General features: G+C 49.0%; 1 protein-coding gene across 2 annotated transcripts in view; it reads right to left on the reverse strand.

Moving 5' to 3' along the window:
* Positions 1-520: 520 nt before the first annotated feature.
* Positions 521-25665, reverse strand: part of GFPT2 (glutamine-fructose-6-phosphate transaminase 2) — a 54270-nt gene continuing 29125 nt past the window's right edge. For both annotated transcript variants that reach the window (XM_054488248.2, XM_054488249.2), the window contains 11 exons: positions 25368-25485; positions 19977-20140; positions 18382-18477; positions 18184-18281; positions 17767-17887; positions 15180-15337; positions 13734-13848; positions 8715-8842; positions 6297-6464; positions 3948-4109; positions 521-1430 (listed from right to left, as the gene is read on the reverse strand). In XM_054488248.2, coding sequence (XP_054344223.1) covers positions 1386-1430; positions 3948-4109; positions 6297-6464; positions 8715-8842; positions 13734-13848; positions 15180-15337; positions 17767-17887; positions 18184-18281; positions 18382-18477; positions 19977-20140; positions 25368-25485 — 1373 coding nt within the window. In that variant the 3' untranslated portion in view covers positions 521-1385. The remainder of the gene's footprint in view (positions 1431-3947; positions 4110-6296; positions 6465-8714; positions 8843-13733; positions 13849-15179; positions 15338-17766; positions 17888-18183; positions 18282-18381; positions 18478-19976; positions 20141-25367; positions 25486-25665) is intronic.

Raw genomic sequence — 25665 nt, forward strand, 5'->3', positions numbered from 1 at the left:
TAGGACAGGATGGAAATTTGCCGAGTAGCCCATAGGTAATCCTGAACAGGGTTTAATGAGATACTAGGGCTACACACATCAGTTGTCATGAAGACCTCATTCAGCGTGTGTGTGACAGCACTTACGTAGGGAGCCTAAGTTCTGACTTCACAAAACTTCAGAACTCTCTGGCTTTCAATCTTCCCGTCTGATTGTATTAATGAAACCAGGGACTATAATAGGCTTATTGGGAAAAAAAATACAAATGTGAGAGTTTCACCCCTCTCTGCTGTCTACAGGTTCTGGCCAACCCCTTCCAGGTTCAGTGGCCCCTCTGCTGAGTCCCAAATCTCTTGCATTTGTTGTATCCTGGAAAACAGCCCTCCTTTTCCTACTAGAAACCCATAGGTCTCAGGTGTGGATGAGGCCAATGGTTACTAACAAGCAGGGCTGCCCCTCCAAACACTGCCGAGCTCCTGCACAGTCCTCAAAATTCAAAGTACACAAAAAGAATGAGGTTAACAAAATGCAAACACACACAAAAAATTGTATGTTCTTTATTGTCCTAAAATTGCATAGTACTTTGATTGTGCACACTTTTAAATAGAGAGCAGAGTCGCCCACTTGAAACTACTCTCTTGCATGGGATATTTCAAGCTGTTTTACTATGGGCAAGGAGCAGGGACCAAAATGCTGCCTGGGCTTAAAAAGAGCTGTGATCAGATTAAACAGAAGTTGGAGAGGTGGAAGGATTTGGGCCACACACGAGAAGAAAATGTTGAAGGAGGTTGAGATTTCAACTGGACTTATAGGAGGCATAGGTGGATGCAAGAGGGGCTCCACGGATGTCAGGGAACAGGATTCAGGAGCAGCCTACAGAGGAAAGAAAAGGAGAAGGAGTCCAGAGGGCCAATGCCTTGTGCTCACATCTGAGATGAATGCCACCGGCCAGGAGCAAGCCCGGACACAGTGCATGGGTAGCTAGGATGAAGAGTTTGGCCGTTACCACGGCTACAGAAAGCCACATACTAGAAAAATAAATTAAAAGCTATACAATCGTCATTATAAATATTTTGTCTTTTAAAACTAACTCTAGTGTTGGTTATAAAAGGTTCACAGTTACTCTGAAGAGAGCTGTATCTCTATTGCACAGTAGTGGAGAAGTCTGCTCTGATCCCCATGTGTAAACAATGATTCCCTTCTCCTCTGGCGACTTCAGGACACAGAGAAACAGTATCTGCTGTAAGCAAAAGCACTTGGGTAGAAGGCACGTGGAAGCTGTCAAACTCTACAGGAGCACGCAGAACATGTGGGATGCCCACTTCTCTTCCCATGTAGCATCCCTGCTGTTGGGACAGGTCTGGAATCAGATGAAAGGTGGTGATGGTCTTGTCACGGTCTCATCCTCATTCCACAGTTACAGACTTGGCCAGATTTCTGGGGAAGTCAACCTAAAATGAAAGAAAGTGACTGTTCAGGACCCCAAAGATCTCAGCAACATGCTACCTCTCAAAGACAATTTTCAGAGTACTTAAAAACAAGAGACAGATGTTCACCATGGTCACCAACCTAGAGACCTGCATCTTGGAGGCAGATTCCTTAGTCCAGAAGCTTCATTTAACTGTATAAGGCTTAGTCCCTCAATAAACATTTACTGTGCACCTGATGTGTGTCATGATCTGTTAACATCATTTAAAGAATACAGTTCGTGCTTTTAAACACAGGTAACTTGATGATATGTACTGTTAAAAATTCACTTTTCTTGCAAGAATATATATGAATTCCATGTGACTTATTTGTTTAGGGTAGAGTGGGAAGGAAATATAGGAATGGCTCATAAGTAGGCTTCTACTGGGCCAGGTATGGTGGCTCATGCCTGTAATCCCAGCACTTTGGGAGGCCGAGGCAGGCGGATCATCAGGTCAGGAGTTCGAGACCAGCCTGACAAACATGGTGAAACCCCATCTCTACTAAAAATACAAAAAAATTAGCTGGGCATGGTGGTGCGCGCCTGTTGTCCCAGCTACTCAGGAGGCTGAGGCAGGAGAATCGCTTGAACCTGGGAGGCAGAGGTTGCAGTGAGCCGAGATTGTGCCACTGTATTCCAGCTTGGGCGACAGGGAGAGACTCCGTCAAAAAAAAAAAAATAAAATAAATAAATAAATAAATAAATAAAGTAGGCTTCTACTGTATCTGGTATCTGCAATGTCTTACTACATTTAGATATTTTAAAAGATGAAACAAATATGACAACATGTTAGCAAATATCAGTTCTGGATGATATGTACATATTCAGATATTCATTATATTCTTTGTACTGTTGTGTATCTTTAAAAGCTTCAGAATAAAATTGTAATAAAACTTCTATTTCTTTGCACTACGAACTGTGTGTTCTTACTTGCTGTGAGATCATAAATTGGTTCTTTTCTGGAACATAATTCGGCAATATATGTTAGGAGTCCAAAATGTTAGATCATAGCTCATTTGTTAAAGCACAAATCTTTTTTTTTTTTTTTTTTTTTTTGAGACCGAAGTCTCACTCTGTTGCCCAGGCTGGAGTGCAGTGACATGATCTTGGCTCACTGCAAGCTCCGCCTCCCGGGTTCAAGCAATTCTCCTGCCTCAGCCTCCTGAGTAGCTGGGACTACAGGTGCCCGCCACCGCGCCCGGCTAATTTTCTGTATTTTTAGTCAGGGTTTCACTGTGTTAGCCAGGATGTTCTCGATCTCCTGACCAAGTGATCTGCCCACCTTGGCCTCCCAAAGTGCTGGGATTATAGGTGTGAGCCACCATACCTGGCCAGGACAAATCTTAAATGTGGGACAACACTGTATGTACAAAGATGTTCGCTGCTATGTTATTTATGAAGACAAAAAATTGGGAACAGTTTAAATAGTAGAAGATTGGCTAAGTAACCATTAAGAAAATCGTGTTATAAGATTGTGATGGAATATTATGCAATGATTAAATGCTACATATAACAAGCTCATAAAGATGTCAGAAAATACTTGCAATATAATAATAAAAGGAAGATGCAAACATTTTATCCTTGACATAATATTAAATAACATTAAAAAAAACTCACATGCACAGGAAAAATCCGGACTAAAATATTACATTTGCTAATTGACATTGCCTCTGGGTGATGAGGTTGTTTTTGGTTTTTGGTTTTGAGACAGTCTCACGCTGCTGCCCACCCTGTGCAGTGGTGTGATCCTAGCTCACGGAAGCCTTGAACTCCTCAGCTCTCCTTCCACCTCAGCCCCACAAGTAGCTGGGACTCCAGATACATACCACCACATCAGGCTAATTTTTTAAAATTTTTTTGTAGAGGCAGGGCCTTGCTGTGTTGCCCAGATTGATCTCAAACTCCTGGCCTCAGGCAATGCTTCCAGCTTGACCTCCCAAAGTGTTGGGATTACAGGCGTGAGCCACCTCACCTGGCCAGGTTATAGTTTAGTGCCATGACCTTCTCTATACATTTTGCAGTTTCCAGCTTGTTTTGCGGGGCGGAGGATGGTATAAGCTACTTTAAAAAGAAAGCGACTTTAGGCCGGGCGCAGTGGCTCACGCCTGTAATCCCAGCACTTTGGGAGGCTGAGGCGGGCAGATCACGAAGTCAGATCAAGGCCATCCTGGCTAACACGGTGAAACCCCGTCTCTACTAAAAATACAAAAAATTAGCTGGGCATGGTGGCAGGCGCTTGTAGTGCCAGCTACTGGGGAGGCTGAGGCAGGAGAATTGCTTGAACCCGGGAGGCGGAGCTTGCAGTGAGCCAAGATTGTGCCACTGCACTCCAGCCTGGGCGACAGAGCGAGACTCCATCTCAAAAAAAAAAAAAAAAAGAAAGCTACTTTAAATAAAATTATTTATTCTATGACTATTTACTCCAAGTATTTAGAGAACAGAAAGGAACTCTGGGGTTATGTCTCTCCTCTCTGCTGTTAGGTGCAGTTTTTAGACGTACATCATATCCTCGGAGAACAGCCAGGTGGAAGGACAGCAGCTGCAGCGGAATCACGCTCAGGATGCCCTGGAGGCAGTCCACAGTGTGGGGCAGCTCGATTGTCTTATACGCAAACTTGGAACTTTCAGTATCGTCCTTGGAGCACAGTATAATGGGGCGACCCTAGAGCAGAGAAAAAGCATCATAAAATAGATCATCCCTGAAAGAAGCAATCCCTGACGTATGCGGAGTATCTGGAAGCTACATTACTGTGATGAGAAGAGTCCTCTTGCATTTGCTGGAATCATGGGTGAGGTGGTATGTGTGGGACACCAATGCTTGGAAAGGATAAAGTGTCTGATGCTTTTTGGTGGGTTTCCTCCCCTTCCCTGGTAGGGAGATTGCCATCCTGCTGCATCCGTTGGCACCCATTTGTGCCTTGCCGAGAGCGGGGCAGACTCACTCCTAATTCTAACGGGGCTCGTAGTCTAGTGGTAGAAAACAAAAACCTAGACAAGCAAACCAAAAAATAAAGATGAATTCCAGGCCAGGTGCAGTGGCTCACGCCTGTAATCCCAGCACTTTGGGAGGCTGAGGCGGGCAGATCACGAGGTCAGGAGATCGAGACCATCCTGGTTAACATGGTGAAACCCCGTCTCCACTAAAAAATACAAAAAATTAGCTGGGTGTGGTGACGGGCGCCTGTAGCCCCAGCTACCTGGGAGGCTGAGGCAGGAGAATGGCGTGAACCCGGGAGGCGGAGCTTGCAGTGAGCCGAGATCGCACCACTGCACTCCAGCCTGGGCGACAGAGCCAGACTCCATCTCAAAAAAAAAAAAAAAAAAAAAAGAATTCCAAAGAAATGCCACCAAGGCAAGAAAACAGGATAATGTCACTGGGAGACTGGTGAGGTCTCCAAAGCTCTCTCAAAAACAGGTGACATCTGGACTGAACCCTAAATGATGAGGGGACAACTCTTGGCAGAGCATTCTGTGGGAAGGGTGTTCCAGACAGCAGGAACAGCCAGTGCAAAGGCCCGGAGGCAGGTGTGGGCGCAATGTGAGTGGGACGCAGAAGGAAAGCTGGAGTGCCTGGAACTCACTGAAACAGGAGGAAAGGGCCAGATAACGCAGGACTGTGGGTCTCTGTGGCTTGACAGGCAGCTATGGGAGAGTTTTAAGTGGGGAAATGATGCCATTGTGTTTTATACCCTCACTCTGACCTCTGTGCTGAGCCAGGTGTGGCAACATCTGGATGGGGCACCTCGTTGGATTTCACCTCCCTGAAATTTCATGAATTCTGCCCTCCTACCTCAGGGCAGCTGCTGTGTACAAAGCACTTGGTTGGTCTTTGTGGCCGGTTCCAGGAAGGGAGCTCCTAGCCTCTGGACTTTCCCATGTGACAGAAGCATCTTTGTTATTTATGGGAGGTCCCTTGGACTATACCTGACTTTATGCTAAGATGATGACTCGTGGTGGGCCTGTAGATAGTTCCAGGATGGGGTCTCCCCCTGCTAGAAAGGCCAGCCACATGATTAGAAGGTTGGCGCTTTGAGACATGAGCCTGTCAGCCTGATCTCCCAACCTCCAAGGACAAAAGTGGGGCTGGCGACTGAGTTCGATCACATGGCCAGTGGTTCACTCCATCGTGCCTACTTAATAAAACCACAGTACAAACTCTGGACACTGAAGCTAGCAGCTCAGGGGAGCTCCCGGGCGACACACAGTGATGTGCCGGGAGGGTGACACATCCTGAGGACACAAGCTTCACATCCAGGGCTTTCAAACTATGGGTCTCTTCTTTTGGGTTGGCTGTGATTTATATCTTTTATAATAAAACTGTAATCGTATAGTCATCTCCTGAGTTCTATGAGTCGTTCTAGAAAATTACTGAACTTGAGGGGAGAGTGGGAATTCTCGGATTCATAGTCAGTTGCTCAGACGTGTGGGTGGACCCCTGGCTTGCAACAGGTGCCTGAATCGAGGACGGTCTTATGGAAAGCTGTGCCCCTGCCCTGTGAGACCTGACCTAACTCCAGGTAGTTCCCGTCGGAGCTGCTTGGCCGCAGAACCTGGGGAAACCCTGCCCCAGGGATCTCCACCAGGAGCACCTCCCCTGAGCTCCAGGCCAGGATCCGGTGCTGCTCACGGCAGTGTGGGTCCCTGGGCCCCACCAAAGAGCTGTGTGGGACAGCTGCAGGCTGACCAGCTCCTTTCCAAGTGTGTGCATTCCTCGCAGGGGGGCCCAGGGGAGGGTGTGTGGTCACAGCCACTCACTGGCCAGACCATCCATCACTGGCAGACAGTGGTGAGGTGGCATGCATGGGGAAAAGCAGGAAAGAGCTGGCCCAGTCCAGAGGAGAGCCCTCACCTGGCGGGCTGTGACTTGCTGCAGGGCGTTCTGGCATTTGGCGAAGCAAGGATCCTTCATAATGACCATGATGACGGGCATCTGCTTGTCAATCAGTGCCAGGGGCCCGTGCTTCAGCTCCCCAGCTAGGATGCCTTCTGAGTGCATGTAGGTTATCTCTTTAATTTTCTGGAAACAGGAGGTGAGATCAGAGTCACACTGGGTAGATGGGGCTGGAGCAGATCGGCTAGAGGGGAGGAACGGGAATCAGGGGAAGGATGACTCTGGAAGGCAGAGATCCAAGAGTTGCAAGGCAGACAGATGCCTGGAGTGGTTGACAACACTGAGGACACCCAGCAAGGGCCTGGGGAGAGGCCTGGCTATCATCCAGAGCATGCACCAGCCCAGGACACAACCTCTGTGTCCCCACACCAGCCCTGGGCACTGCTGCTCTGTCTCTCTCCGGTCCCACGCACAGCCACCCCTTAGGACAGACAAGTCGGAGTCAGCCTAGCTCGCCCTCTTCTCCTCTCTAGCCAGCCACGTGTATAACGACGGCATTGTATTCTGCTTAGCTACACCTTCAATTAATCACCTGATTAAGAATTCACCCATTAATAACTTCTAAAGAGTGGTTCCAAGCAAAATCGCACAAACTGGGGTGTTATTTGAATTAATTTTTTTCCTATGTTCAGGTAGATCCATCTCTATTCAGTTACCACAAATCCACGTCATTGAAATGGTGAGACAGTCGAAGAAATCATCTCTCGACTCCCTGCTAGCACTGCTGATTTAGGTCAGGGCCACACTGTAAGGAGTGCGGCTCCACTCTGGAGGCTGCAGACAGCTGCAGTGCTGGCCTCCCAGTGGCCAGAGGACCATTGGCTCCTGCCAGCAGCCACCTAAACGCTTCTTTCTTCAGCAGACTCATGTGGCGGCATAGGTGCAATGTGCATCTCTTGCCAGCACGTTCAGCCACCGCAGCTCAGCCCCCTCCCATGACGCAGAGTCATCTGGGGACTGACAGTGCACCCCAGGCCTTGCCTCTACTGCACCCCAAGAAGCAGCACTTGCCTGTCCTTTAACAGGAGTCAGAATCTCCAGGGGGCGGGTGCAGGAGATGGAACTCACTGAGGTCAGCCCTGCACTCCCCACCAAGACCAAGGAAATCAACTCTGAATGTTTCTGGTAACCACTTGCAACTGGCATTGTCTTTCTTCTTTCTTCTCTTCTCCTCTCCTCTCCTCTCCTTTCTTTCTTTCCTTTTATTTGTTGTTGAGATGGGAGTCTCGTTCTGTTGCCCAGGCTGGAGTGCAGTGGCGTGATCTTGGCTCACTGCAGCCTCCTCCTCTTGGGTTCAAGCGATTCTCCTGCCTCAGCCTCCCATGTAGCTGGGATTACAGGCGTGCACTACCACGCCCAGCTAACTTTTGAATTTTTGGTAGAGATAGGCTTTTACCATGTTGTCCAGGCTGGTCTTGAACTCCTAACCTCAAATGATCTGACTGCCTTGGGCTCCCAAAGTGCTGGGATTACAGGCATGGACCACTGCACCGGCCTAGCATTGTCTTTCAAATGGGGGTGGTGGGGAGGAGATGGGAGACGATGGCAGCCCAGCTGGGCCACGGTTAATGCTCTCATCTTGGTGGCCAGTGCAGCCTCAACTGGAGCACTGTCCCTGTTACCTGGGCTGAGCATCTGCTCCGTGCATGGCACGCTGACAGTGAGGAGAGGGCAAGTCCAAGATGCAGGGCCCTGCACGGCTCTCTGCCAACCCTCTGGGCAGCCCTGTGGCCCTGGCACCCTGTCCCTGCCCCATCAGCTCTCTCTTTCCTGGCGTGGATCTTTAATGCTGCAGGGGGCAAACGGCCTGTCACCAATTTTTGAAAAAGCAAGGCCTTCGAAGTTAATTCCTGCAGGATCTCAAACTCCCCTTGGAAGTTTGAGGGGTAACAAGGAAACTCTGTGGAGAACCCACCCCTCAATTTTGGTGGAAAAAAGCAAAGGCCCCATGGACTCAGGTCTGATTCAGGTCCTCTACATCATCTTGAGTGAGACACTTAAGCTTTCAGAGGCTTTGTTTCCTCCTGGATGAGAGGTGAATAGCAACTGCCAACCTCTCAGAAGAAGCTCATGAGGTCTGAGTGAGCTGTTCCAAGTGGACCCTGGCAGTGGCTGGACAGCTGGAGGGGCACACCCCAGGCGCCCTGTCCCTTTCTCCTCAGTAGATTGGGAGATCCCTGAGGGCAGGCACCTGCCTCACCCATCTCTGTGTGCCCAGGGCTAGAAACCTGGTGGAGAGCTGGTGCTTAGCCCAGGCTCACAGGAGTGGCCAAGGGGTCCTTAGGCCCGGACCTCCCCAAGCCCAGCGCCCTGCCCTCCTTCCCACTGGTTCCTCCGGGTCCCCTGTGCCTGTCCTCCGTGGGGGTGGGGGCTCACCAGGGCTCCTTCCAGGCAGGTGGCGTAGTTGTAGCCCCGCCCCATCACCAGCAGTGACCTCTGTGTGTAGAGCTCCAGGGCTAAGTCGTGGATCTTCTCGTCCAGCGACAGCACTTCCTTGATCAGCTCTGGGCCATGCACGGAGCAGAGGGAGAAAACCAGTCATGCCGATTTTAAAGCAATTTTCATGAAGACAAATGCTGGGGTTTAAGAGGAGGTTTTGAAACCTACATCACTTAGCACACTTTGCTTCCTCGCATTCGTTTAAAACGTAGATTACAGGAAATAACTTGGGCTCCTGGACAGGATTTTGTTAGGGTGGGGATTCCTATTGTGTGAACACTTTCTTGAGCACCAACAAGGGAGGAAATACCATTTCTCACTCCGTTTTGCGGGTAAGACAACTAAGACTCAGAAAGGCAAAATCACCCACTGGAGACAGAGCTGACACCACCAGTTAACACCCCTCTTTCCTGCTGTGTCTCAAGACAAGGCCCCTGTAAGTGGGACCACCGGTTCTCAAACTGTTTGGTCTCAGGACTCCTTTACACTCTTGAAAATTATTGCAAGTCCCTCAAATTATTGCACATCCCCAAGAGCCTTTGTTTTTGAGTTAAATCTGTCAACATTTACCAGATTAGAAAATAACACTGAGGACCAGGCGTGGTGGCTCATGTCTGAATCCCCGCACTTTGCGAGGCCGAGGCGGGCGGATCACAAGGTCAGGAGATCAAGATCATCCTGGCTAACGTGGTGAAACCCGGTCTCTACTAAAAATACAAAAAATTAGCCAGGTGTGGTCGGGAGCGGTGGTTCACGCCTATAATCCCAGTGCTTTGGGAGGCCGAGGCGGGCGGATCACAAGGTCAGGAGATCGAGACCAACCTGGCTAACATGTGAAACCCGGTCTCTACTAAAAATACAAAAAATTAGCTGGGCATGATGGCGGGCGCCTGTAGTCCCAGCTACTCGGGAGGCTGAGGCAGGAGAGTGGTGTGAACCCGGGAGGTGGAGCTTGCAGTGAGCTGAGATGGCGCCACTGCCCTCCAGCCTGGGCGACAGAGCAAGACTCCATCTCAAAAAAAAAAAAAAAAAAAAGAAAAGAAAAAAAAGAAAGAAAGAAAGTAACAATGAGAAATTTAAAAATATTCACTTTAAAATAACAACCCTAAATCTATTACTTTACTTCATTTTCAACAAGAATTAGTGAGAAAAGTGGCACTGCTTTTTGTTCTTGCAAATCTTTTGTGTCTGCCTTTTTAATAAAAGACTGTTGACCCTCATATCTGCTTTCACATTCAACCTGTGGTGATATGTTCTTTTGGTTGAAGTATAAAAATAAAATTCAGCCTACAAATACAGATTTGTAGTTGGAAAAGCAAGGAGTATTTAAATTATTTTTCAAATAATTGTGAACATTGTTCTTCGACACCACAGTACATCAAACTTGAGAAACAGTAGGTTCTTGAAAGGGTAGGTGCCAATATAGAATCTGAAATCTTATCAATAAACTTTTTCTACTTTGTTAAGTTAAAATTTATTGTTCTGTCTTGTGCTTTTAAATGGATCATTTACAAGTGCATAATTCTGTGACATCATGAACTGGCCACAAAGATATGTAAATCTTCTTAAAATGGACACTTTTATTATAAAATGTTTTTTAAAAATCACCTTGTTGAGGTCACCTTGATCTGATCAGAGAAGTCTTTTTTTTTCTTTTTGAGACAGAGTGTCATCTGTCACCCAGCCTGGGGTGCAGTGGCGCGATCTCGGCTCACTGCAACCTTGACCGCCTGGTTTCAAGTGATTCTCCTGCCTCAGCCTCCTGAGTAGCTGGGATTACAGGTGCCTGCCACTATGCCCAGCTAAATTTTTTTTGTATTTTTAGTAGAGACAGGGTTTCACCATCTTGGATAGGCTGGTCTTGAACTCCTGACCTCATGATCCACCCGCCTCGGCCTCCCAAAGTGCTGGGATTACAGGCATCAGCCACCGTGCCTGGCCCTAGAGAAATCTTTAAATGTTGGGAACTGGTCAAGCTCATGGTAACAGAGGTGTTTTCTAACACTCAAAGTTTTGCTTGGGAGCTCAAAGTTTATCACTGGCAACAAATACCATGGGTTGCTTCTACTGATGCGTCAGCTGATTGTTCATTTTGAGAAAATGTCTACCAAACACCAAAATCAGCTTGCTACTGAATGGGATGGCTGCTTCTCTTGAGACAAGCATCACACTTCAGCGTAGAGCAGAAAGGCTTCTTTTTTTAAATTTTTTTTCCCAGACGGAGTTTTGCTTTTGTCGCCCAGACTGGAGTGCAATGGAACGATCTCACCTCATTGCAACCTCCGCTTCCCAGGTTCAAGTGATTCTCCTGACTCAGCCTCCCAAGTAGCTGGGATTAAAGGTGCACACCACCACACCCGGCTATTTTTAGTAGAGATGGGGTTTCACTGTGTTGGTCAGGCTGGTCTCGAACTCCTGACCTCAGGTGATCCAGCCGCCTTGGCCTCCCAAAGTGCTGGGATTACAGGCATGAGCCACCGTGCCTGGCCCCAGTAGAAAGGCTTTACGCATACTCCCCATTTCATCATAAAGAATATTACAAAGAGTTGCAATTTACAGACTATTAATTTTTACCACCTCATCAAGGCCATTCCTTTTTTTTTTTTTTTTTTTGAGGCGGAGTCTTGCTCTGTCACCCAGGCTGGAGTGCAGTGGCGCGATCTCAGCTCACTACAAACTCCGCCTCTCGGGTTCACGCCATTCTCCTGCCTCAGCCTCCCGAGTAGCTGGGACTACAGGCGCCCGCCACCACGCCTGGCTAATTTTTTGTATTTTTAGTAGAGATGGGGTTTCACTGTGTTAGCCAGGATGGTCTCGATCTCCTGACCTCATGATCTGCCTGCCTCGGCCTCCCAAAGTGCTAGGATTACAGGCGTGAGTCACCGTGCTCGGCCTTTTTTTTTGAGATGAAGTCTCGCTCTTGTCACCCAGGCTGGAGTACAATGGCGCAATCTTGGCTCACTGCAATCTCTGCCTCCTGGGTTCAAGCAATTCTTCTGCCTCAGCCTCCCAAGTAGCTGGGATTACAGGCACCCACCACCACGCCCAGCTAATTTTTGTATTTTTAGTAGAGATGGGGTTTCACCATGTTGGTCAGGCTGGTCTTGAACTCCTGACCTCAGGCGATCTGCCCACCTTGGCCTCCCAAAGTGCTGAAATTACAGGCGTGAGCCACTGCGCCTGGCCATCAAGGCCATTCTTTTTTTTTTGAGATGGAGTCTTGCTCTGTTGCTCAGGCTGGAGTGCAGTGGCAGAATCTTGGCTCACTGCAACCTCTGCCTCCTGGGTTCAAGTGATTCTCCTGCCTCAGCCTCCCGAGTAGCTGGGATTACAGGCACCTGCCACCACATCCGGCTGCTTTTTGTATTTTTAGTAGAGATGGGGTTTCACCACGTTGACCAGGCTGTCTCAAACTCCTGACCGCAGGTGATCCGCCCACTTCGGCCTCCCAAAGTGCTGGGATTACAGGCGTAAGCCACCACGCCCGGCCATCAAGGCCATTCTTAAGGGAAACTGGGTGTGTGCTGGTGAAGGACACAATGACCAGTAGGCCTTCTAGTGTGCTGGGTGCCAGGCACAGCCACCACTACCTTTGCAAATGTGGACACAGGCAAAAAAAAAAAAAAAAAAGATCTACTATAAAGAGTACAGCCGAGACAGCGTGCTCCAGATGTGAACAATTTTGCTCAAAGGGCTTTGTTGACACCCAGGACCTGTGGACCACATCTGGAGAACTGCTGACTTAGACGTCAGAATTGGGTCCTGTTTTGCATGGTTATGACCTGGCTTAAAGGAAGAATGCTTTTCTCAGAAATAAACCTTCAGCAAGCTGTCTCGGCCAGTGTCAGGCCCCGAGGGCCTGGAATTGACCATTCTCTATGGTGGCCCTTCCCCCACTGCCTGCTTTGGGGTTTGGCCCTGGCTCCCAGGGAAGCTCCAGCGCCCACTCTGTCTCTGGGAGGGCACCCCCCAGAAGCCCTGCGATGTCCTGTCCGCAGTGAGCGTTCCATGCCAGCCTGGGGCGAGGCTCGATTCATCTCCGCCTGTCAGGCCTGCACAGAGGACTCTCTCCTACTCTGGCATGTGAGTGACTGAAGGAGGTGAGCCGCTGCTTATCTTGGCGGGCCAGGGATGGCACATGGGGCAGGGCACGGCACTGGTTCTTAATATATATGTGCTGGATGAATGAAGAAAGGGGAGGCCACGGTCCCCAAGGAGGTCATGATTTAGTGCAACAGACATTGTATCTCACAAGCTACAACAGCTGCGACCATGCTGCTGCCAGTAAATGGGGAAAGTGTGGTGGGGCTGCGAAGAGCGCCTGGCATAGGAAGGGCCTGGGGCCATTTGCTCTTTCTCGAGTACTTACTGAGCACCTACTGTATGCCTGCCCTGTGCTGGACACCAGCTGTCCAGTGGCGGCTCTGGCAGACAAGGCTGTGTGTTTGCGGAGCCGACATGTTAGTTGGGGGAGACGGGCCAGTCAACAGGTGAACAGGCAATTTCAGGTCATGAGGTGTGTTATAAAGAAAATAAACAGGCTAATGTTTCACACAGTGCTGGGGTTGGGGCCTCTGTTAGCGTGGCCAGGGAGGGTCTCAGGAGGTGACATTTGAGCTGAGGTTTGGGAGATGAGAAGCTGTCAGCTGTATGCAGAGCAGGAGGAAGATGGTTCAGCAGAGGAAAGAGCCAGTGCGAAGGCCCTGCGGTGAGAAAGCACTGAGCACTGCTGAGGACCAGGGAGGCAGGGAGGCAGGGAGGCAGTGCAGGGGGAGGCGGGGGCCGAGCAGGATGAGGTCAGAGGCAGCAAGGCCTCCAGGAGGGAGCTGGGGAGGCTAGGAAGTTTGAGGAGGAGGGAGAAATGAACAACATCCTGTACAGGTGAGAGTCAACAGAGGATGGCCAGCAACAGTCCACTAGATCTGAAAACATGGAAAGCTGAATTCTAGAACATACCAGGTAAAGATCTCAAGCCACGGATGATCTCTTGCCTCCTGTTTTGTAGTGAAATTCTGTCTTCAGACATCATCAAACCAAACATCACCAGAGAGATGAACTGACTGGTATAAGCCTGTGCACAAAGAAGGAGGTGGCAGGGACCTTATTTTCACTTTTTAAATCAACTTTTATTTTTGAGACAGGGTCTGCTCTGTTGCTCACACCGGAGTGCGGTGGCGAGATCACGGCTCACTGCAGCCTCAACTTCCTCAAGTGATTCTCCCACCTCAGCCTCCAGAGTAACTGGGACTACAGGTGCCACCACCCTGCCCAGTTAATGTTTAGGTTTTATTTATCTATTTATTTATTTATATTTTGTTTTTGAGACAAAGTCTGCCATGTCACCCAGGCTGGAGTGCAGTGGCTCGATCTCGGCTCACTGCGACCTCCACCTCCCAGGTTCACACCATTCTCCTGCCTCAGCCTCCCGAGTAGCAGGGACTACAGGCACCTGCCACCACACCCGACTAATTTTTGTACTTTTAGTAGAGATGGAGTTTCACCATGCTGGCCAGGCTGGTCTCAAACCCCTGACCTCAGGTGATCCGCCCGCCTCGGCCTCCCAAAGTGCTGGGATTACAGGCCTGAGTCTCCACACCTGGCCTAAGTTTTATTTTTGAAGAGACGGGTTGCCCGGGGCGGTCTGGAACTCCTGGGTTCAAGGGATGCTCCCGCCTCAGCCTCCCACAGTGCGGGGATTCCAGGTGGGAGCCCGCCTCAGCCTCCCACAGTGCGGGGATTCCAGGTGGGAGCCCCGTGCCAGCCCTAAAGGACTTTAAAATAAGCGTCTCCAAGGTGCTCCAAGAGCCACAGGACAACATGGACAAAACACAGGAACATGACACGGGAATAAAATGAGACTAAATGAAGATATGGGGGCCGGGAGCGATGGCTCACGCCTGTAATCCCAGCACTTTGGGAGGCCGAGGCGGGCGGATCACGAGGTCAGGAGATCGAGACCGTCCTGGCTAACATGGTGAAACCCCGTCTCTACTAAAAATACAAAAAATTAGCCGGGAGTGGTGGTGGCGCCTGTGGTCCCGGCTACTCGGGAGGCTGAGGCAGGAGAATGGCGTGAACCCGGGAGGCGGAGCTTGCAGTGAGCCAGGATCGCGCCACTGCACTCCAGCCTGGGCGACAGAGCAAGACTCCATCTCAAAAATAAAAAATAAAAAATAAAAATAAAAAAATGAAGATATGGGAATCCAAGAGGGCAGGGGAAAGGAAGGGAGGGGAGAGAAGGGGTGAGGTGGGAAGGGGAAAGAAAGGCGGTGGCGCGGGCAGAGCAGGGCGCAATTGCCCGGCGCGTCCAGGCCGCAGGAGGGCGGCCTCTGGTGCACCTGCCTCCGCCAGGCTCTCCCTGGGAGGGGCGCCCGTGGCTCCTCCTACCTTGGCTCCTCCTACCTTGGTGCTGGCCACGCCGATCTCCGGCCCTGCGTTGATGTGGACGCCACAGTCGGTCTCGCGAGAGATGGAGCTGCCCACGGTGTTGGTGACTCCCACGGTCAGGGCGCCGCGGTCCTTACAGTAGCGCAGCGCCAAGAGGGTGTCCGCGGTCTCGCCTGCCGCACAGGGGCCCTCTCAGTGCCGCCCTCCGCCAGCAGCCCTACCCCAAACCCCTTCCTCCTTCACCTCCGGCTCTTACAGGGAAATCGGCGCCCAAGACACAGCCAGCAGGTGTTCAGAAAGGAAGACGCACGCTCAACAGCGTTTTCGGTTGATTCTTACATTCAAGATGTGTTACTATTTGTGGCAAGCATTTTTTCATTTAAATCTCGTGACAACCCCGTGAGGACCATCGTCCCCATTTTCCTCTTGAGGATGAGGGCTCAGAGACAAGAGGAAACCGGTGCTCTGATCAAAGCCATACAGCTGGTGACAGGTGGGCCTGGCTCCCAGCGCCCTTTCTGCAACTGAATCAGCTGCCTTATTCAGAACGTGCTGAGATGGAACAGATTTAACATTTGAAAAGCAGGCATGTCCCCAAGTGGTGTTTCTCAACTAGATCCTGGTTGAAAGGACACTTCTTGCAGGCCTCTCAGTGTGGACTCAAATTGTTTTGAGAATAAAGCTAAACAGCTTTATGCATAAACCAGCACAAACTCCCTATATTTGTGAGTCCTAACGAACTCAAATTAAATTCAGCATAAGCCAGACTATAAAATCTATAAACTATAAAATGACTATAAAATCAAAACTGTTGAAACCCTCATGAGTCGGGAGGCTGTTCTGTCTGCAGGGCCGCTGTTCTGTCTGCAGGGCCACTGCTCTTGGCTGTGTCTGTCCCAGCTTTGCAGGGCAGGCAGGTGCCACCTGGTACTAGGTGGCCCAATTCTCTTCTGCTTTTCTTTCTTCAGAGCCCTGGGTTATGGCACTGGAGTGTCACGGGGTACTGCGGTGAGGGTGGGGGAAAGGGGGTTCTAACTTCTGTCACCCGCGCCCTAGGGTTTGATAGTGTTTTTTCAATCTCATTAAAGGGCTGACTTCTATAAACACAGAGATTCGGAAGCTGCCACTGCATTATTTTCATATTAGGTCCACCTCTGTTCTTTTGTTAATGTCTCCTACCAATTTATAAACTAGTTTTAGGCTCTGCTGGGATCATAAACCCAAAGGTGAATGTGGCAGCAGCTCCTGTGTCATAAGGTGGTGGGCTGGATGGTTGCTGTATCTGTACTGGTTTTTCTTCATTTGTCAACAAAATGAAAATGGTATTTAAAATTGAAAATGGTAGTAGTACTAAAAATCCCAATAGATGATAGAGCATTACAATCAGTATTTTAGTTGTGGTAGTAACACTGTGGTTATATGTTTTTCTTTTTTTTTTTTTTTTTTGGGAGACGGAGTCTGGCTCTGTCACCCAGGCTGGGGTGCAGTGGTGCAATCTTGGCTCACTGCAAGCTCCGCCTCCTGGGTTCATGCCATTCTTCTGCCTCAGCCTCCTGAGTAGCTGGGACTACAGGTGCCCACCACCACGCCCGGCTAATTTTTTTTTTTTTTTTTTTTTTTTTAGTAGAGATGGGGTTTCACCGTGTTGGCCAGGATGGTCTGGATCTCCTGACCTTATGATCCGCCCGCCTTGGCCTCCCAAAGTGCTGGGATTACAGGCGTGAGCCACCGCGCCCGGCCGGTTATATATTTTTCTTTTATCATTTTAATAATGCAGCCTGAAGTATTTATATGGATGAATATCATGATGCCTGGGATTGGCTTCAAAGTAACCCCACAGAGAAGAGGGGTTAATATGAGTGTGTCCGACCGGCACAAGATGGGCTGGATGAGGCTGGGATATTCATCATATGAAAATTCTACTTTTATAAAGGCTTGGAATTATCCGTAATTAAAACATTTCAAAAATCCTCCGCGAACTCAAGGAGACTCCAAGCCTATGGCCCTGGATCACCTCCCTGAGGCAGCTGGAGCGAATGTCAAGCCCAGTGTTGGGATGGCACCAGATGGGGTGCATGTAGCTCAGTAGACCTTCCTTGGTCCTAAAAAGGAGCACTGTCTCCCCACACCTCCCCCTGCTGGGCAGCGTGGGCACTGCATGCCGCAGGCAGCTGGGCTTGGACACTTGGGCACAGAGCCCATACTGGGTCCTTCACGTGACTCTCAACCTAACAGAATGTTAAAGGAGACGTTTTTTCTATTAACATCAATCAGCAAACATTTATGAGCACCTTGGTAAGTGGTCCTTGAAGTCTTGGATAGGCAAGAAGAGGGAAGCCACAGGGCAGGGGAAAAACTAAAGTGCGTGGATTTCCAGCCCAATCCCAGCTCTGTCACCCGCTGACTGCATGGCCTTAGACATCTCTTGCCCTCCCCATACAACGGCGACAGTAATCCACAGCTCTAAGGGTTAAATGACTGCTGCAAGAGAGGGTTCGCAGCACAGGGTAGCCATGCAGAGGACTTATCTGAAGGAAGGAGGAGAGGAGACAGCCCAGAGCTGACCTGACGCAAGGCTGGCCACACTGCCTGTGTCCCTTACCTGATTGGCTGATGAAAAAGCAAACGTCATCCCTGAACACAGGTGTGTTCCTGTCCAGAAAATCACTAGCAAGTTCCACCATCACAGGAAGCTCAGTCAGTTCCTCCAAAACTTGCCGTGTCTGAAGCCAACAAGCATGGAGACTAAAGTCAGTCACAGGCATGACAGGGACATGGGGCAGCTGGGCTTCTAGGGATAGTTTGTGACATGGAACCTCACTGTCCAGGTGGCGAGGGGACTTCGGTCACCCACAGGCCACCTTGAAGATAAAAGGGCTCCGTGTCATTTCTCATGCTAGCTCATGGGAATGGGTACAAGGGCTTAGCCAAATTCAGAAGGCCAAATGAGTGGTAAAACTGAAGGCCAGTGTCTGGTCCTACACTGCTGTCGATTTCCCCACACACGTGTCACACTTACAGCCACGGCAGCATGGTAGCTGGTTCCACAGCCAATCACGATGAGTCGTCGGCATCGTCGAATCTCCTTCAAGTGGTCCTTCAAGCCACCCAGGAGCACTGCAGGGCACACGGCAGGGTGTTAATGCTGAGTCTACACAGTCACGCATTCCCTGAGACTAGGCACAGGTGGAGGCTCCCCACCGAGTGTAGGAATTACCTGTGTTGGTTTCAAAATTCACCCGACCTCTCATAGTATTGAAAACTGATTCTGGCTGTTCAAAGATCTCCTTCTGCATAAATGCACTGAAGTTACCTGGTCAAATAAACGTCTGGTCAGTTTTAATTTCATTATATTTCACTGCTTTTCCTTATGCAGCAGTGATAGCAACTCCTGTAAAGCTTACTGCAGATTCCCAAAGGTATCCCCAGGGATTATCCTGCCTGACACTCACTACCATCAGAGGGAAGCAGGTCAGGAACCAGGACTAACTCCAGTTTACATATTGGACCCTGCAGCTTGAGGAAGGAAGGGATTTGCCTGAGGCATGCAAGTAACAAATGGCCTGGCTGATCCCTCTGGGCCATGCTCCCTTAGCAAGGCCAAAAGAAAGTAAAGTGCTTCCCTCCCAAAAAGCCACGCAGCTAGGAAAGTACAGCTAAGCAGGCCCAAAGAAACAGGCAATTTTCCTTTTAATAAATACCCTCCTGGTTTCTGTAATAAAAACCTTTCCAGCCACACAGGCATTTCCAGGGCTCTGATTTGAGTGGGATTGGATGGCGCTGATGGGACAATGGGGCTGCAGGGTGTTCGAGCCCCTGATGCAGCAGCTGCACCTGATGCTCTGGAGGTGCCCACAGGCGGGGTAGGCCGTGTTCTCTAGGATACACACACTCATGATGCCAGCATCGCCAGTGCCCCCGGCCTGTCGCCTATGACCTGGTACTTGTGCGACGAGCAAATGAAGCAAGTGAGGGGAATGAGGGGTGGCCACCATAGGGGAGGGGCTGGGGAGGGACCATGGCAGACACAGGAGCAGAGAAGGACTCTCTGAGGGGGTGACATTTCAGGGGAGCTGGAGGCAATGAAAAGGAGCCAGTCCTATGAGAAGAATAGCGAATGCAGGGGCTGTGGCGGGGCACAGTGGGACGGAGGGCTGAGTGTGGGGGGGCCAGGCTTTGGCTCCACTGGGGTGTGGAGTTTGTGGGCTGCGGCAGGGAGTTTGGATTTTATTCTAAGAACAGTAGGAAACCATTGGAGGGCCTTGAGCAGCGGGATGATCACAGGCGCTGATTCAGGTTCTTAAAAGTTTGCTCAGGCTGCCCTGTGTGGTAGAGGTTGTAGGGGACGGAAGTGGGTGCAGACAGAGAGGCTCTCCTTGTAGGGAGAAAGTGTACCCCCACCCCCCCATTTACTGCAGACCTGCAGACTTCCACCCAGAGGAGAAATAATGCCTGAGGGTGGGCATGCGTCCCGTGGAGTCGGTGAAGGAAGGCAGCTGACACACTGGGCTCAGTTCCAGTAGGAAAGACCTGGTGGCTGGCTGCAGACAGGAGCCCCCGCTTGGAGGTGCCAGGCCAGCCTCCCCACATCCCGTCACCTGTGCAAGCCACAGGCTACCTGCAGCCCCGCCCTGGTGGCCACAGAGGGCAGGAGGGCTGTGGCCTCTACTAGGGCCAGGCAGAGAGTGTCAGGAGCTCCACCAGGCGCGCTGGCTCCCAAGGCTGCCCACATGGACGCTAGAGGACTGTCAGGAGCTCCACCAGGTGCGCTGGCTCCCGAGGCTGCCCACATGGACGCTAGAGGACACCTGCCTTTCATGATTTGCTGCAGCTCCATCTGCAAGGTCTGGATGGCTCGAGATGGGTCATCACTAGCCGAGCGCTTGACCCGGTGAATGGAGAGTTTCCCATCAGCCACTGCGGCGATGTCATCGTCCTCCAGGAAGATGACCCGGTTGGTGTGCTCTATGATAGCACTGGGGCAAGGGAAACAGGCATCATCAGTGCCCTGCCCTGAGCAGTTACGAGGCAGCAGCCCCTTGCTGGTTCCCAAGGGTGGGGGCCACATTGTTGGCATTTTAGGAGGGACAGAGATTTGCAGGTGAATCTTCCTTTTCTTCTCCACTCTTCCCTCCCGTCCCCATGGAATTATTTTGAAGCCAGTCCCAGACATTATATCATTTCTTCTGTAAACACTTTACCATATAGCTCTAAAACTATTTTAACCTACTATAATACCATAATCATATCTAAAATTAATAGTCGATCCTTTATATCGTCAAACATTCAGCATGCTCACATTTCTCCAATAATCTCATGGCTGTCTTTTTATAATTGGTTTCTTCAAATCAGGATCCAAACAAGTCACCTCTGGAAGATACTCGAGAACTAACACATTATTCTGAATCGTGAAGGGAAAGAATAAAGCATTTAAATGCCTTTCTAAACAATCTGTCTTTCAGAACAAGCACCTACTTTATGAAGGCAGGTTTCTCTAAGAAGTGATACAGCTAGTAACAAAGAAATAATAGAATTAGAAGAATCAATTTATGAACTCCTAATTATTAATAGCTCTAATCAAGGACCATCCATGGCTGTTGAAACCAGAAGGTGAAAAGCTGGATGAAGCTTTATCATGGATGGATAAGGCTGGCAACACTCAAATCCCTGATGGCTCTTAGCACAAAAAGAGAGATGGTGAGACGTCACCTGCCTCCTGATAGAAGGACACACCACCAACTATGTAGTCTTGCCAAAAAAAAAAATCAAACCTGAATAAGATCGAGCTTTTAACACTTGTAAACTCCAGTGTACTGGAAACACAGGGGACAGAGGAAGATGGTAAATGACACCAGGGGGTGCACTCAGCAAAACCCAGACAATGGGAAACTCATCAAGACAAAAGACCTAGTTTCTTACACACGTGCACACACGTACACAAAGGAGCCCTAAAAGTAATCTACAAGCTATGCTTACCGAAGAAACATAGGGTCATTGTCTTTATTTATTTATTTTGAGACGGAGTCTCGCTCTGTTGCCCAGGCTGGAGTGCAGTGGCGCGATCTCCGCTCACTGCAAGCTCCGCCTCCCGGGTTCACGCCATTCTCCTGCCTCAGCCTCCCGAGTAGCTGGGACTACAGGTGCCCGACACCACGCCCAGCTACTTTTTTGTATTTTTAGGAGAGACGGGGTTTCACCGTGTTAGCCAGGATGGTCTCGATCTCCTGACCTCGTGATCCGCCCGCCTCGGCCTCCCAAAGTGCTGGGATTACAGGCGTGAGCCACCACGCCCAAACCATTGTGTTTATTTTTATAACTTTCTCTGTATGGAAAGGAATAATGATTTTTTTCCCTTGAGATCATAATACAAAGTATCTTTTTAAATAATTTTAAGTTTGAAAAGTTGCTAAATGAAAAAGAAAGGTAATTAATGGTATACAGTTGTGGTATAAACCATCAGGTTGGGCTTGAAGGACTACTGGAGAAAACGCTCTCAGCCGGGAGCCCTGGCTCACGCCTCTAATCCCAGCACTTTGGGAGGCCGAGGCGGGCAGATCACCTGAGTTCAGGAGTTTGAGACCAGCCTGGCCAACATGGCAAAACCCCGTCTCTACTAAAAATACAAAAATTAGCTGGGTGTGGTGGCAGGCACCTGTAATCCCAGCTACTTGGGAGGCAGGAGAATCACTTGAACCCAGGAGGCGGACGCTGCAGTGGGCTGAGATTGTGCCACTGCACTCCAGCCTGGGTGACAGAGCAAGACTCCATCTCAAAAAAAAAAGAAAAAAAAAAACACTCTGATTCTATCAAGAGCCACACCCACACGTGACTGCCTGAAAATGAACACTTAGACTCCTGGTGCAAAGGTAAGGAGAGAAACTATCAAGGTCTAAGGCTCTAAGAGAGGTATATCCAGCCAGATCCTAGGGAAGAAAGAGAAAGAAGGATGGCAAGCCACTGTACTGGAAAAAATATTTGAAACAAAACTTTGTATAAAAGTACACAAATAACTTTGTATACCTCGTATAAAAGTACACAAATAACTTTGTATACCTCGTATAAAAGTACACAAATAACTTTGTATACTTCGTATAAAAGTACACAAATAACTTTGTATACTTCGTATAAAAGTATACAGAGTTTTATACAAGATTTTGTATAGAAATATACTTTTTTTTGTATAAAAAGTAGAAATATGGAGTGACAAGAAGTAAAAACTGCCCTATCCTGTCTCCAAGAGATCAACACTGCTTACATTGTAGCATTAACCAACCAACAATGCATGATGCATGTGTGTTTATATTTATGTGTGCATGTACCTGTTTGTTTAAATATAATTATTTTATTTCCAAAATGGGTAGTCACATAATCTAGTCATTAAGACCGATGGCCCACCAGTTAGGCTTGAGGTGGACTCGGGGCCTCTGTCTCTTGCCAGTCCTGTGCCTGTGGGCAACATACATAACTCCCTGGAGTTCCCGTCTTAGGTTCCGCCTCTGTAAACAGAAAACAGCTGTGCCTTCCCCAGAGGTCTGTCATGATTATTGCATGGGATCCTGGTGAGGCCCTCATACCGTGCCCCGCACACACCGGCCACCGTTGCCCAAAAGCTGGACAGTGTGCTCACATCTGGGAGGGCCACCTGCCATTCGTCTTTCTCAGCATGTGTTGTCTTTCTTGTCTCTACACTACACGTGACAGAATCACTTCCTGAAGTTCCAAAGGCATAAACAAATAAAATAATATGCAGGGGTTTTTTTTTGTTTTGTTTTGTTTTGTTTTTTTGAGACGGAGTCTCGTTCTGTCACCCAGGCTGGAGTGCAGTGGCGCTATCTCGGCTCACTGCAACCTCTGCCTCCCGGGTTCACGCCATTGTCCTGCCTCAGCCTCCCGAGTAGCTGGGACTACAGGTGCCCGCCACCATGCCTGGCTAATTTTTTGTATTTTTTTTAGTAGAGACGGGGTTTCACCGTGTTAGCCAGGATGGTTTCAATCTCCTGACCTCATGATCCGCCCGCCTCAGCCTCCCAAAGTGCTGGGATTATAGGCGTGAGCCACCGCGCCCGGCCTGGAGGGTCTTAGTTACAGCACAGAATTCACAGATTAATTTGGGTAGAGTCAATATTTTTTAAAAATAACTTGTAATCATTAAATTAGTTTTAAATTTTGAGTGCATTAATTTTTGAAAATAGACACTCTGGAAGCTGAGGCAGGAGGATCCCTTGAGTCCAGGGGTTAGTTCGAGGACAGCCTGGGCAACTTAATGAGACCCTGTCTCAAAAAAGAAAAAAAGAAAAAAGAAAAGATAAGAATATTAAGCCTTCCTACTGAGGAATGTGGAATCTCCTCCTATATTCAAATCTCTTACTTCCTCATGGTAAATTTCTGTAGTCTTCTCCAAATATGTTCTGGAGTATTTTTGTTAAAATTTACTCTAAGGAATTTAGTTAAAGCATTTTTTTTTCCAGCTATGGTGAAGAGTATTGCTTTTTTGGTTCACCTTATGTTTGCTCACTGCCTCTCGCCCGGTCACATGAGGTGACACCTGAGAACAAGGTGGACATGGTCCCACTCGAGCCAGATACAGCTTCGTGGCTAAGGCCAGGATATAGGATTTCCAAACCTTTACTCCCAGCTGCTAGTACTATCAGTTCTAATAGCCTTTTGGCTGGATTTAAAAATGTATAATAGTATTGCCTACAAATAATTATTTCCTCTCCTTTCAGGCATTCATGCCTTTTTTTTAAAAAAAGAAACATCTGGCTGGGCGCGGTGGCTCACACCTGTAATCCCAGCGCTTTGGGAGGCCGAGGTGGGCGGATCATGAGGTCAGGAGATGGAGACAATCCTGGCTAATACAGTGAAACACCATCTCTACTCAAAATACAAAAAATTAGCTGGGCGTGGTGGCGGGCACCTGTAGTCCCAGCTACTTGGGAGGCTGAGGCAGGAGAATCACTTGAACCCAGAGGCAGAGGTTGCAGTGAGCCAAGATCCCACCACTGCACTCCAGTCTGGGCAACAGAGTGAGACAAAATAAATAAATAAATAAAAATAAAAAAAGAAACATCTATTATATTTCATTGAATATAAGTTACTATTGATCATTAAGATCACAATTATTTGACAAACTTCTAAGAAATAAAAGCTTCAACAAATTCTAATGCTACTATCCAAAATCGACAATTCTCTGTGTTTCAGAATCACTGAAATAACACCAGCGTCTCGTTGGTATTCTTGGCGTGTTCTAAGGGGCACCATTTGGGAAGCGCTGCCTCGACCTCAGCGTTAAGTATGATGCTGGCTGTGCGTTTAACCAGGCCTCGCCTCCCTGTCACTCTGTGCGTTTAACCAGGCCTCGCCTCCCTGTCACTCCCGTTTCCCAGGAGACCTGGCCTGGTGTCCTCCCTGCCTCACAGCACAGCTCAAAGAGAAAACCCATCAAGAATGGAAACATAACAAAGGCCCAAGCCTTTGGGTCTTTGAAGAAGGTACCAGAGGTGATTACAGTGGTTTTCTACTTCAAATGGCAGGAAAGTGCTTTGGTTCTCTCTCTCTCTCTCTCTCTCTCTCTGTGTGTGTGTGTGTATAACTTTTTTTTTCTGAAATGAGTATAAAGCAGAATTTCTCAAATTTCAAAATCATTATTCAGTGCATTGATGGGAACATGGACTTTAGAATCAATTGAAAAACTCCCTACGTCTTGGCTCTGTCTTTCACAAATGGTCTCACCCCAGGCAAAGGCAGGGAGGGGCATGGGAGGGACTGAGGTCTAGACACACTTGTCTCATCTAAAGGGGGCAGCCTTCGAGCAGATCTAGACACCTGCGACCCGAGAGAGGGCTGCACAGCGTGCCCAGATCTGCTAGTTCTTCCAGAGAAGCTAGAGATTCAGATTTCTCTGTGAAATCTCCAAATTTTACAACATTGGCAACTAACCCATTCATTTTGTGTAGGCTCGAAGCACTGTGCCCACCAGTGCACCTGGCCTTTGGCCTCCAGGGCTGCCTACCACAGTCACGCAGGCGCTCCTAGGACAAGGACTCCAGGCCCAGGCCCAGGGATGGCTGAACTCTTCTTCGGCCCTGCAACTTGCGGAGCCATGACAGCTCACATGGAAGGATGAGTAAGAGCCGGCAGTGTTTAGACAGGCATTCTTTGATTACGTAATCCCAGGAAGCGAAGAGAAGAAGGCTCAGTTACCTTGCATCAGAAGCAAAGAAGAACTCCACGGCCTTGTTGCCCACAGCATGCAGGCAGGCGGAGCTGTCCAGCCTCTTCATCCGCGTCTTACAGATATTCTTCACATTTTCCAGAGTGCCTAGCAAATGGAGGAATGGGTTGCAAATCCCACTGGGAAGTTTTGTTTGCATAATATGCAGCAAGGAACCAATTTCCCCTCTGAATATGTGTGGGAGAAATTTGCAATTTTTAGCTTTGGCTGTGTCAGCCAAATCGTGTAAAAGATCCCCAAATAGCACACTACCACTGCAAAAGCATT

The sequence above is a fragment of the Pongo pygmaeus genome, chromosome 4 (genome assembly GCF_028885625.2).
Source record: "Pongo pygmaeus isolate AG05252 chromosome 4, NHGRI_mPonPyg2-v2.0_pri, whole genome shotgun sequence".
NCBI lineage: Eukaryota > Metazoa > Chordata > Mammalia > Primates > Hominidae > Pongo > Pongo pygmaeus.